This window comes from Papio anubis, chromosome 15 (genome assembly GCF_008728515.1).
Source record: "Papio anubis isolate 15944 chromosome 15, Panubis1.0, whole genome shotgun sequence".
In the NCBI taxonomy this organism is placed as follows: Eukaryota; Metazoa; Chordata; class Mammalia; order Primates; family Cercopithecidae; genus Papio; species Papio anubis.
In genome coordinates, this window is record NC_044990.1 from 73,520,072 (window position 1) to 73,532,617 (window position 12,546).

A 12,546-nucleotide genomic window follows, 5' to 3' on the forward strand; every position below is an offset into this window, starting at 1 on the left:
ATAATTTGGCATGCCAATTTAGATACCCCAAATGTGTAATTTTCCTTAAGCATAGCATTACAGAGCATAACCACTCCTCCTGATGATGAAGGAAAAAATCTGCAATTTAAAAATACAGGTCTCTCTAACACTAAAGACTAAATAGATAAGTGAATCAAATTACTTTCTAAAATGATGAAGTTTTAGTCTGCAAAAGCAACAAGTAAACTTTTAAAAATTATTCCCACAGAGTTGATAGCGAGTGAGTTCTCTGTAAAGACTCTACATAATGTTTAATGGAAAGAAAGTCCTACTACTATTTGGTCCTTGTCCAAATTCCTACTAAATTTATTCACATTTGAGTGACTAGTAAATCTTTCCAGATTCCCTCTCATTGTCTGAAAACACATGAATGCCACTGAGACCAGGAGTTCTCAAAACTGACCAGAATCTAAAAAGGCAGAGCCAGGAAAAAGCATTATTATTATTAGATTAATAATAAAAATGACAAAGATCATTTTGGTCAAAATACTTTAAGCCTTATAAATATCAACAACTTAGCAATGGCATTTTATTTGTTAGGAGAGTTTTTGAGTTTGGGGGTGATAGAACCACGACCTTAATAATTTATTAGAACTTAAAATTTTAACTTCTATAAGGTTTCACACTTTAAAAATATAAAATAAAACCGACCTCTTTAATACTTTTTTGATATTCATTAAAACAAAATATAGGCCAGGTGCAGTGGCTCCCACCTATAATCTGAGCACTTTGGGAGGCCAAGGCAGGCAGATCACTTGAGGCCAGGAGTTCAAAACCATCTTTACTAAAAATACAAAAATTAGCTGGGCATGGTGGTGTGCAACTGTAGTCCCAGCTACTCAGGAGGCTGAAGCATGAGAATCACTTGAACCCAGGAGGTGGAGGATGCAGTGAGCTGAGATGTGCTACTGCACTCCAGCCTGGGCGACAGAGTGAGGTTCTGTCTCAAAAAAAAAAAAAAGAAAAAGAAAAAAAACCCAAAAAAACCCAAAATAATCCCCAAAATGTAGTATCTTATAATGAACTGGATTATCATAGCTACAGATGAATTCGCAAGATTTGAGACATGGCATCTTTGGCATATAAATATGACCTAACAAAGAGTATGGCTACCATAAAAATCAATGAAAGCACCCCATAACTAAAATATCAGTTTTTGAACTGGAAAAGGAAAATAAAATGGGTTGAACATGCTCTGCTTTTACAATCATCACTGCAAACTCCCAAAATAGAATGGATAAGGTAATTTCTTTCCTTCCATCCATTCATGCAATATTGAGTGAATGTCTATTTCCAAAGTACTGTTTTAGGAATGGGTGATTTAAAGATGAGCAAGAAACAGTCTATCAAGATGCTGACAGCCAGAGATATAGATGGAAGTGCAAATAAGTTAAACAACTTAGCCTAGGCCGCACAAATTAGGAGATGGCAGAGCTGGAATTTGAACCCAGGTGTAAACCTGTCTTCTTCCCTCTTCATGTGAGTTCCCAGAGGTACATTTTTATTTACTTTCAGTTTCTTTGTTTTCAGAAGTAAAATATGGGCAATGAGAACTGTAAACAGTCAATTTTTTAAGACACCTTTTTATTTGGATAATAACTTTGCATATTTTAAGAAAAATATGCCTGGAAGCATAAAAAATTCACCTATTCACTTTCCACTGCAATTGGAGTCCTATTACACCCAGGACTCAGTTTTTTACTGTGTGCCTGGCATATGCTCACAGAAAAAGAAGATAATTTTTTTTTTTTTGAAATAGAGTCTCACTCTGTCACCCAGGCTGGAGTACAGTGGTGCGATCTCAGTTCACTGCAACCTCCACCTCCTGGGCTCAAGCGATTCTCCAGCCTCAGCCTCCCAAGTAGCTGGGACTACAGGTGCACGCCATCAAAGCCCGGCTAATTTTCGTTTTTTGTAGAGACGGGGTTTCGCCATGTTGCCCATGCTGGTTTTAAACTCCTGAGCTCAAAGCGATCCTCCCAGCTTGGCTTCCCAAAGTGCTGGGATTACACGTGTGAGCCACCACACGTGGCCCAAGAAAACAAACTTCATTAAAGTTTCAGGATTAATAATGAGCAAGTGACACTTGGCCAGAACACATTGGAGGAAAATGAACTTTCATGAATTGCTGAATTTATTCAGCATACATTTATTGCACACTTTCTGCATTCATGTCATTGTGCTAGATGCTGTGGAAGAGGCAGAAATGGGTAAGTCCCAGCCCCTGCTTTTAGGAAGCCTACACTCAAAAAAAAATAAAAAAACTAAAAAATAAAGACAGAAGAAAACACTCAAGTGACTAGAATGCCAGAAAAAAGGCAAAACAAGCGGGAGTTTAGCAGCAGCAGAAGTCACCACTGGCCAAAATTTCTGAGGAGGAGCTTCAGGGAGGAGAAGATAGCAAACTGGCCCTTGAGGAATGGACACACTTGGACACACAGAAATGGTGGTGGAGGTGAGGGATGGGAGGACAGTGGTCATTCCAGACACCAAGAGGTCTGACAGCCCACTGATCACTTCCTCAAGGGCAGGGTTATGTGACTGCTCTGGTTCACCGTTGCATCTCCAAGGCCTGGCATTGCACATGATGTGTGAGCAGGCACCCCATGCACACTGGCTAAAAGTTAAATACAAAGGAAGTGAAATTCGGGGCACGATTGAGTGACTGACCAGTGGTGCAGTCTGGTAAGACCACAGAGTGAGGTCCAGCAGAGAAAGAGTCTAGCTGGCCCTGGGAAACAGATAAGGAAGGAGGTATAGGGATGCCAGGATTCAGGCTATAGCCTTGGAGGACCACATGCCTCAAGTTGATGGCTATAGAGAAGAGAGAGAAAAGCGAAAAGGAGACACAGCAGGAATGAGGGCTAAGGCTTGACTCCAGATTAAATATTGGAAAAGAGAAAATAAGGAACAATCAAATGCTACAAGGGCCAAGTTAGGATGCACATGGAAAACAATGCTAAGAATAGAACTTTACCCGCTTAGCCTTTATACATGTTGAGTATACTTACAAAATGCCTGGGACCAGAAGTGTTTCAGATTTCAGATACTTCTGAATTTTGCAATGTTTGCATTATACATACTTACAGATCCAGCATACTTATCCGAAAATCCAAAATCTGAAATGCCCCAATGAGGGTCTCCTACAAGCTTCACATCAGAGCTCAAAAAGTTTCAGATTTAGGAGCATTTCAGATTTCAGATTAGGGAACTCAATCTGTATTTACCGATTTGACCAAAGATTCTGGAGCTTTTACAACAAAATAAAGTGACTCTGAATTTTCTTTTTGTACAGAAAAAGGGGTATAATCTTGAATTTGTATCTTCATATCTTTTGTACCTATATGAAAACAGTCCTGAACTCTCCTGCTCAGTCCTCACCTTTCCTCTACCCAAGTAAAACTATAAACTAAGCCACACATTGATGTCGGTCCTGCCGCCCCAGGATCTGTCCAGCAATGCAAACCTCAAATCACTTGCTACTCTCCAGAAGGTCAAGGAAAAACACATTATACTGGAATGCATTAGTCAGTTCCTCAGTTACATAAGCTCAACGAAGATGTGTTTATCAGGCCTGCATATCTGCAGATATTCCAGGTAGCTGTCCTAGATATAAAAATTAAGTGAACCAACTGCAAAACAATTTAATCCATTTAATTGGCAGGATGCCATCGCTGATAGTGGGGTGACCTCAGGAACAGGGGAGGGGCAGGACAGGGTGAAGGATAAAAAAGCCTGACCATAGGAAAAGAAAAGCTCGGAACAGCTTTCACTATGGCAGCAAGCAATACAGAGAAACCCCATTTAGCAACAGGCAGAGTGAGGTTGGGAGGGTTTCCATTTCAGAGGTCAGTTCTGGGCTGCCATGATGAAAGGGGTGTATGGAGAGTCATCTGATGTTAGAAATTGGTTCCTTCACGCATAAAATGGGTGCCTGTGACTCTTCTCTGGGACAAGGTACTATGGCATGTGGCAAAGATTCCTCAAAATCCTGTCCCAGGTCTTAAAACAGTAAATGATTCTTCTCACCTGGGGAAAATGAAGGGTAGGTCCCAGTGACCCACTCAGCCACTTCCCCAAAGCTCTATAATTGTGTGTATTTATTCTCCTAGTACTTTTTTTTTCTTTTTTTGTGAGATGGATCTCACTCTGTTGCCCAGGCTGGAGTGCAGTGGCGTGATCTTGGCTCACTGCAACCTCCGCCTCCTGGGTTCAAGAGATTCTCCTGCCTCGGCCTCCCGAGTAGCTGGGATTATGGGCACACGGCACCATGCCTGGCTAATTTTTCTGTATTTTTAGTAGAGACGGGGTTTCACCATGGTGGCTAGGCTGGTCTCGAACTTCTGACCTCAGGTGATCTGCCCTCCTCGACCTCCCAAAATGCTGGGATTACAGGCATGAGCCACCACACCCAGCCCCAGTTTGTGCTTTCTTCCTTCACATTAGTTCTTTGTCCCCCTGAACACTTTAATTAAATGTCTCAGCATAGTTTTTAAGAAGTAATTTTTCCTCTTCTGAAATGTTCTAATTGTGGCCGTTGTCGGTTTCTTAAAGAGAAGTTCCGTGAAGATGAAACATAGAATTTAAATAAAACTCAAGTTAGCTTTGAGTTGTGTTTCTCCAGCTGGTTCTGTTAGAACGATTTCTCATTTGTTTTCTCTGAGAAAACTCTACTAAAAAGAGATTTGGGTTTAGAAAGAAAGACATACATTATACACCCATAAGACTGCCTACAAAGAAAAGAGCTACAATCTGAATTTCTCAGTCCTGGTTTTGGTTCTCTGTAATTCACTCCCGAAGAATTCTCTAACTGCAGATTCGCTTATTCCTTGTTCACTCACGCTACCAGGGAGAATCCAGAGTGCTGTAAGGACAGGTGTGCAGGGACTGGAGGAAAAGGCTGTGCTATTGGCTGAAAGGAAAACAGGTCACAAGTAACCAGCTAATCCTAAAAACTACAGGGAGGAAGCTGTCTTTAATGTGGAGATAGTGGTGCGTACTAGAAAAAAGAGGATTTCTAATTTGTCCGTCTTGCTCTACTGTTTTGTGGCAACTGAGCAAATGACAGATTAAATTAGCTGTCATTAAGACTACACCATGTTTAATAAAGTTAAAATTGAGAGAACATCTTCATAAAATAAAATTCTAAGCTTAACTCATTAATGGCACTTAATGAACCAAAACTGGGTAAATCCCTTTGGAGAGTCAACACATAAACAAAGCTATTAATTAGGTCACAGTTGTTTCCCAACAAGCCTTTTGTTTGATTTACTTACAGTAAACGAAACCATATCCATCCGTCTTTGTGGAGAAGTATTCACCAATGCAACAAAATGTAATTATTTACACCTTAAGCACGTGCAATTCCATGACTGCACGATGACAATAGTGTTGGTTATGTCCTTCATTAACATCTGTCACTTCCCCAGCCACTCCCTGAGCCTGCCCTCTGGAGCACTGAGCTTTGCAGCTGATTCACTTGTCTCTATGTTTTCACAGCTTTCAGAATAACAGAACAGAACACATGTTTTCTGTAAAGATATCTCTAAAACAAGCAAGGGGGGGAAAAAAAACACCTCCAAAATCAAAGATCTGAGAAAGAACAGTATTTATGGTGTTCCCCTGAATTGAAAGGTGGCTGATGATCAGAAGCTCTAGAATATGGGAGAAGCTTTCAGCTAGGGGTCAAGGGAACATAGAGGCCAGTTCCCAATCTCAAACTACAGAATGCATGTCTCCTGGGTTCCCTGAGGCTGAATTCTGCCATTGCCTGTTAAGAAAAATTGGAAAATAGTTCTCACGAAGAATTCAGAGCTTGTAATGAGACTCCTTACTTAAATTTACACCTCCTAGTAGGACTTCCTGTGATGTCACTGATGACCTCATGGCCAGGAAGCCCTAAATGGAAGATGTCCCAATATCACTGGAGAGATCGCCATAGATGGAGACACTAATGGAGTTGGGAGTGAGAAGGCAAGTTCCATGCTGAAATGTAAGGTCATCTCAACAGTTACATCCTCCAAGGGAACGCTCGCCTTTCCCTTCTCCAAATTTATTTCTTCCAGGTCTTCCCCATTCATCCAGATAGTCAGGTCCCAAACAGAGAAACCAGGACTGACTCCCCCTGTCTTCCCTCAAATCTCACATTCAATCCATCACAGTCCAGTTGCTTTACTTTGCTATTTACTCCAAATCCATCCATTGCACCATCTTCACTGCTCACACCATAGTCTAAGCCGCCATTGTGCATAGTGTAGAGAGGGCAAGACCACAACAGTGAATGCTGCGTTTGATGAACTGAAGGACAATAACTAAAGGACTGTGGCTTTTACTACAAAGGAAAGAGAGAGAACAGAGTGAGGAAAGGCTAAAAGGTAGGGAGGGGCCAACTGTAAATTGCTTTGTAGAACCATGTTGAGAGTTTAGATAAAGACATTAATCCAGAGAGAAAAAAATTAAGGCTCTCAGAAGCTACCTGGAGGGATTGGTATATAAAGCAATAAACTAATGGGCACATTTCAATAATGGTAACAGTGCTGATAGATCAAGGGGATGCTTGTGAACTAGGCATTTATGTGGTCTGATGCTGACTGATCAGATTTAGGAGTGACCAACTGACTTGTCTGCCAAGTTCTGTCCTTGCTTGCTGTCTCCCTAACTAATCAGACCTTCTAAGTTGACAGCACTTCCAAGCATTAGATAATAAAAGGAGTAGCTATCATCAATGCTGTAACAGCAAATCCCAACAAGAAGTCTATATGATACATTTAGGCTACAGGCGCCCACCACCACGTCCAGCTAATTTTTGTATTATTAGTAGAGACAGGGTTTCACCATGTTGGCCAGGCTGGTCTCGAACTCCTGACCTCAAGTGATCTGCCCACCTTGGCCTCCCAAAGTGCTGAGATTACAGGTGTGAGCCACTGTGCCTGGCCTTGCTTCCTAAAATTATCACTGTTTCCCTTCATTTTCTAGGCCCTCCAATTCCTATGTAACAAATTTCCTGTTAAATCTTTTCTGTTGGATTCATTTGTTTTTCTGGCTAGGCCCTCTATGAAAATAATTTGTGATAGATCTTCTCATCTCTTCCCCTGTGACACATATCTTGTGAACGTCCCAACAGCTGAGAAGTTCTGCAACCTTACCCAACGAGCCCCTTGCAGTATATAAAAACCTAAGTCTGTCATTAAGGGGATCAAGCATGCTGAAACAACTGTGACAGTGACGATGACTGTGATCTTCTATTTGATACTACTCTGTAGTACGACAGTTAGCATCACAAGCTGAATCTTAGATTTGGAATATTTTCATGGTAAACTTTTAACATATGATTTTTGCATATGAGTATATGCAAAGAGATACATTGGATATATTGTTAGTGGCACTGACGGTGTAGTTAAGCATATGAATTACTGTTGGGAATGAGAGCCAAAATTAACAGAAAATTAACTTACTAGGGGTTTCTATCAAGTTTTACAAGGAAGGAACAAACTGAAAAAGTGAACATAATTGGAAGCAACTGGAATTCCGCAGGTGAAGGACTCACCATTATCCTGTCGCTGTCAATAATGGTGTTCAATCTGTGTGCAATGGTTAGCACGGTGCAGTGGGCAAATTTCTCCCGGATTTTCTTTTGTATTAACTCATCAGTTCTGCAATCAAAGAAGTTAAGTTTAATTCCGTAAAGATGGGAAAAGTAGACTTAAGACTTAAAAAGCTCTCCTACACAATAGAGTTTTTTTTTAAAAAAAAGATCACATATATTCAATGTTTTAAAAAGCATGTTAAAATGTTCTAGGACAATCTTATTCTATAAAAAATCTATATAGTAATTTACTAATTTTCATAAAACAATGAAAAATATCTTCCCCTCAAATTGCTTAAAACTGATTATTGGGAGTGGATTTTAGGAATCTAGCTCTCCTGGAATACTGAATAACATCACTGACACTGGAAAACACGTTTGGGTTTCTTCTTCTGTTTTTTCAGAATGAATGTTATCCATGTTAAAATGTTATCTCTGGGGCAAACAGTGTACTTAGAAACATTTCTCAGAATCATTCCGTGTTTCCCATTTACACACTTAAGATGTAGGCGCAAGGTTACATGGACTTCAGCTTTATACCTTGGATCCACATTTGCCGTCGCTTCATCAATAATCAATATCTGATTTTTCCTGAGAATTGCCCTGGCAAGGCATACCAATTGTCTTTGTCCGACACTAAAATTGGATCCTGATTCTGCTAATTCAGTATCCATTTTACCAGGAAGATCTTCAATGGTTTCTTTAAGTTGTACCTGTAGATGTACAAAGAAGAATGACTGCTATCATTCAAGCTGCTATGGAAGTACCCAAGCCTCATAGACATTAGAACCTTCAGGTCCCTTCTCTTGAAAGATATAACTTAAGTGGACACGCACATGAGGCTGAGTTACCTTTAGTTAATGTTCAATGAGAAAGGTGGTAGAGTCAACACAAAACTGAAATATTCTGACTTAAGAGAACAAACAATGGAACCCAAGACGCTCCTTTATCACCATCAGCAAGCACAGTCTGTTCATGCAGGGCCATGTGTTAATACTGCCTGGGCCAATTTCATTAAGAAAAACCTAGCATGATCAATAAAATGATTCTGTAGGTAAAATACAGAAAGATTAAAAAAATCCCTTCTTAACTTTTAGTTAAAAGATTACAGAAATTTAGAGACAAAAAGAGTGATGGTTGCCAAGGGCTGGAGGATTAACTGTAAATGGACACAAGGAAATTTCTTTGGGTAACAGAGACATTTTAAAACTGGATTCCTGCAATGACTGCCCAACTCTATAAATTTACCAAAATCACTGAATCACTTCTAAGGGGAGTATTTTCTGCTATGTAAATTAGACCTTGATAGAGTTGGTGGGAAAAAAAATCATATCAGTGTCCCCCAGCACCTGAACTCCCTGACCAAAAACCAACATGACAGCCACCAAGAACCCCTCTTCCAGGGAAGGAGGGAAGTTTCTCAAAAAATGAAGCTCATGCTCCCAATGTAGAGTCTGAAGAAAAGGTAAAAGGATCTTTCTGGGTGAGTCAAGTTTCCCAAAGTATATCTTGGAGAGGAGTGAGTATAACTCGAGGGAAAATGTAAAAAGAAAATTACTGCTGGAAGTATGGTCCTCCAAAGATATCATCTTATAGGCACTTTACCATTTTGGAAGGCTTTTTAATCAACTGGAAAAGTTAAAAGAATACAAATGCAAACAATGGAAAACTGTGCCTCATTTGTTAGGAAATCAGGAGCTTATTCTTGGGCTGGTCCTTTCCCAAGTTTAAGCCCCGATTGCCAAACCAGGTCAGTGCATTTTCTTCAGTCTAATAAATGTTTTGCAGTGAATGAAAACTCACGAAAAACAGTACACAATAACATCTTGCCCCAGACATGGGGATAGATGATGTTGATATTAATGTATCTTTATAAAATTATAGCTATAAGATGATCTGATACTACATTGGGTGGTGGTTCAGTTCACTGATGTGTTTTGGAGAAATTTTATAGAACAAGAGCCAAACTCAGGTGACATTTGAGAGCTATAGAGGAACAAAGAGTCAATACACCTCCAATTAAGAGATCAGCAAGCAGATAGATGAGTGGTGGCCAATAAGCAGGTGTACGGAACTACAATGCCCAAAAACAAAAAGCCAAGAGTAAACGGGCAACACTGTCATGTACCTTAAATATGGAAGCACACTTCTATGAATGTGATCTTGAGTTGTACTCATGATGGAAGTCCAACTCCAAGAAACAGGAATTTTGAGTTAAGATTAAATATGGTATTGATATTTGGCATTACCATGAAAAGTAGGAAATTAAACAAAATCTGAAGTGTAAGATTTGGCTCCTGGTGCAAAATGTTGCCCTGAAAACTGTAGGATGGAATATGTCAGCTTAGTCAAGCCCTCTCCATTACAAGGAAGAGGACTTACTGAGTAGTCTTTTTATGAAACATATTCAGAGACCTATACCCCATGTGATGGAACTGATCAAAAGTAGATGTTGGCAAGTTTTTATTAGCTTTTCCTTCTGAGTTGATTTTGATAATATTGGTAAGTGCAAAAAGGTCTTTCCTAAGACTGGCAGCCAGACTTTGAAGAAATAATCTCACACTTGTCCTTGATTAAGGTGCCATCCCATCATTCTTCTGGGTTTTGACTTTCCTTGAGGTTATCCACATTGACTTGATGAAGAACAGGGTTGTGAGGTGAAGAACAATGAACACATTTCCCAGAAAACAGTGTCCTCTGAGTCTCTGCCATCATGATTGAATCAGGGATGGTTATGAGAACGATATGAATGTGTGGCTGAGTGCTGTGGCTCGCAGATCACCTGAGGTTAGGAGTTTGAGACCAGCCTGGCCAACATGGTGAAACCCCATATCAATTAATAATACAAAAAAATTTAGCTGGGCATGGTGGTGGGCACTTGTAATCCCATTAGGAGGCTGAGGCAGGAGAATCGCTTGAACCTGGGAGGTGGAGGTTGCAGTGAGCCAAGATCGCGCCACTGCACTCCAGCCTGGGTGACAGAGCAAGACTCTGTCTCAAAAAAAAAAAGAAAGAAAAATGATATGAATGTGAAGGCCCTCTGTAGTGTTATCATACATTCAAGTTATGGTTAAGTATCAGCTCTGAGAAAAACACAATGGAGGCAGTGGAACACAGTGACCAAGAGTGACAACTGGGGAAACTGAAAATATATTAGACAATGGTATTACATTACTCTTCAATTTCTTCAGTGAGGTAAATAACTGTATTATGTTATATAGTTGAACATTCTTGTTCTTAGGAGGTACATATACATATTCAAAGATGAACTGCAACTTCATGGAAATGCTATAACTTACTTTCAAGGAATACAAGAGAGGAAGCAAATGTAGCAAAATACTGTATTAACAAATGGTGAACCTTGGAGAAGGGTATGTGTATGTTCATAATACTGTTCATTTGACTGTTCCATGATCTGGACATTTTAAAATAAAAAATGGAGCCTTGAAGACACACAGCATGGGTGTGAGTCCTGCCTGGCTCTGCCAACTGGGCAAGTTCCTGAACTTTCTCTATCTTAGCTTCCTAATTAACTTGTAAATAAGACCATACTAAGATTCTTATGAAGATGCTTATCTCCTAACATTGTTGGAGCATAAAATGAGTCACTATGTGTAGCATTTACAATAGTGCTTGGTACCAAATAAGAGATCAATAGATAGTATCTATTCTTTTTTCTTTGTTTATTTTGCTCCTTCCTGGACAATGAAATACTGCCTTTTTTTTTTTTTTTTTTTTGAGGTAGAGTCTTGCTCTGTCGCCCAGGTTGGAGTGCAGTGGTGCGATCTCAGCTCACTGCAATCTCTGCCCCCTGGGTTCAAGCAATTCTCCTGCCTCAGCCTCCTGAGTAGCTGGGACTATAGGCGCACGCCACCACAACCAGCTAATTTTTTTGGTATTAAGAGATGTGGTTTCGGGCCGGGCGCGGTGGCTCAAGCCTGTAATCCCAGCACTTTGGGAGGCCGAGACGGGCGGATCACGAGGTCAGGAGATCGAGACCATCCTGGCTAACACGGTGAAACCCCGTCTCTACTAAGAAATACAAAAAACTAGCCGGGCGAGGTGGCGGGCGCCTGTAGTCCCAGCTACACGGGAGGCTGAGGCCGGAGAATGGCGTGAACCCGGGAGGCGGAGCTTGCAGTGAGCTGAGATCCGGCCACTGCACTCCAGCCTGGGCGACACAGTAAGACTCCGTCTCAAAAAAAAAAAAAAAAAAAAAAAAAAAAAAAGAGATGTGGTTTCAACATGTTGGCCAGGCTGGTCTGGAACTCCTGAACTCGTGATCCACCTGCCTCGGCCTCCCAAAGTGCTGAGATTACAGGCGTGAGCCACAGCGCCTAGCCGCCTATTTTTAATAATGCAGTCAACTAATTCCTTTCACGCACTGCTCTAGTTTTCTTCATTGCATTTACCAGTACCTAAGATTATATTACATAAGTATTTTCTTATTTCCTATCTTCCATACAAGAATTTGTGCTCTAAGAGGATGGGGACTTTATCTCTCTTGATGACTGCTATCGCTCCAGAGTCTACAATGCCTATGTAAAAACCTCCCCACACATATCTGTTGTAAATGTAAAAACCTCCCCACACATATCTGTTGTAAATGTAAAAACCTCCCCACACATATCTGTTGTAAATGTAAAAACCTCCCCACACATATCTGTTGTAAATGTAAAAACCTCCCCACACATATCTGTTGAATGTATGAAGCCACAAGGACACCTCATTTTGTGAGATGTCTATTCTTATAAATTACAAAATAAATCCACACAGAAATAGAATTTGCATACAATTTTCTTACTAATGTTATTGTAAAAGCAACATAGTCCTTATAAAATTAATTGGCTCCAAGATATCATAATATTATAGTTTAAAATATAGAAAATCTAATGTTTTCTACATTTAATAAAGGTTGTAATTTCAGGAAAACAAGATCA

The 12,546-nt window shown here is 40.2% G+C and overlaps 1 protein-coding gene across 7 annotated transcripts in view; it reads right to left on the reverse strand.

Moving 5' to 3' along the window:
• Window positions 1-12,546, reverse strand: part of ABCC4 (ATP binding cassette subfamily C member 4) — a 291,475-nt gene that overhangs the window by 17,447 nt on the left and 261,482 nt on the right. For all 7 annotated transcript variants that reach the window (XM_031655600.1, XM_009192090.4, XM_009192089.4 and 4 more), the window contains 2 exons: window positions 8,147-8,319; window positions 7,568-7,673 (listed from right to left, as the gene is read on the reverse strand). In XM_031655600.1, coding sequence (XP_031511460.1) covers window positions 7,568-7,673; window positions 8,147-8,319 — 279 coding nt within the window. The remainder of the gene's footprint in view (window positions 1-7,567; window positions 7,674-8,146; window positions 8,320-12,546) is intronic.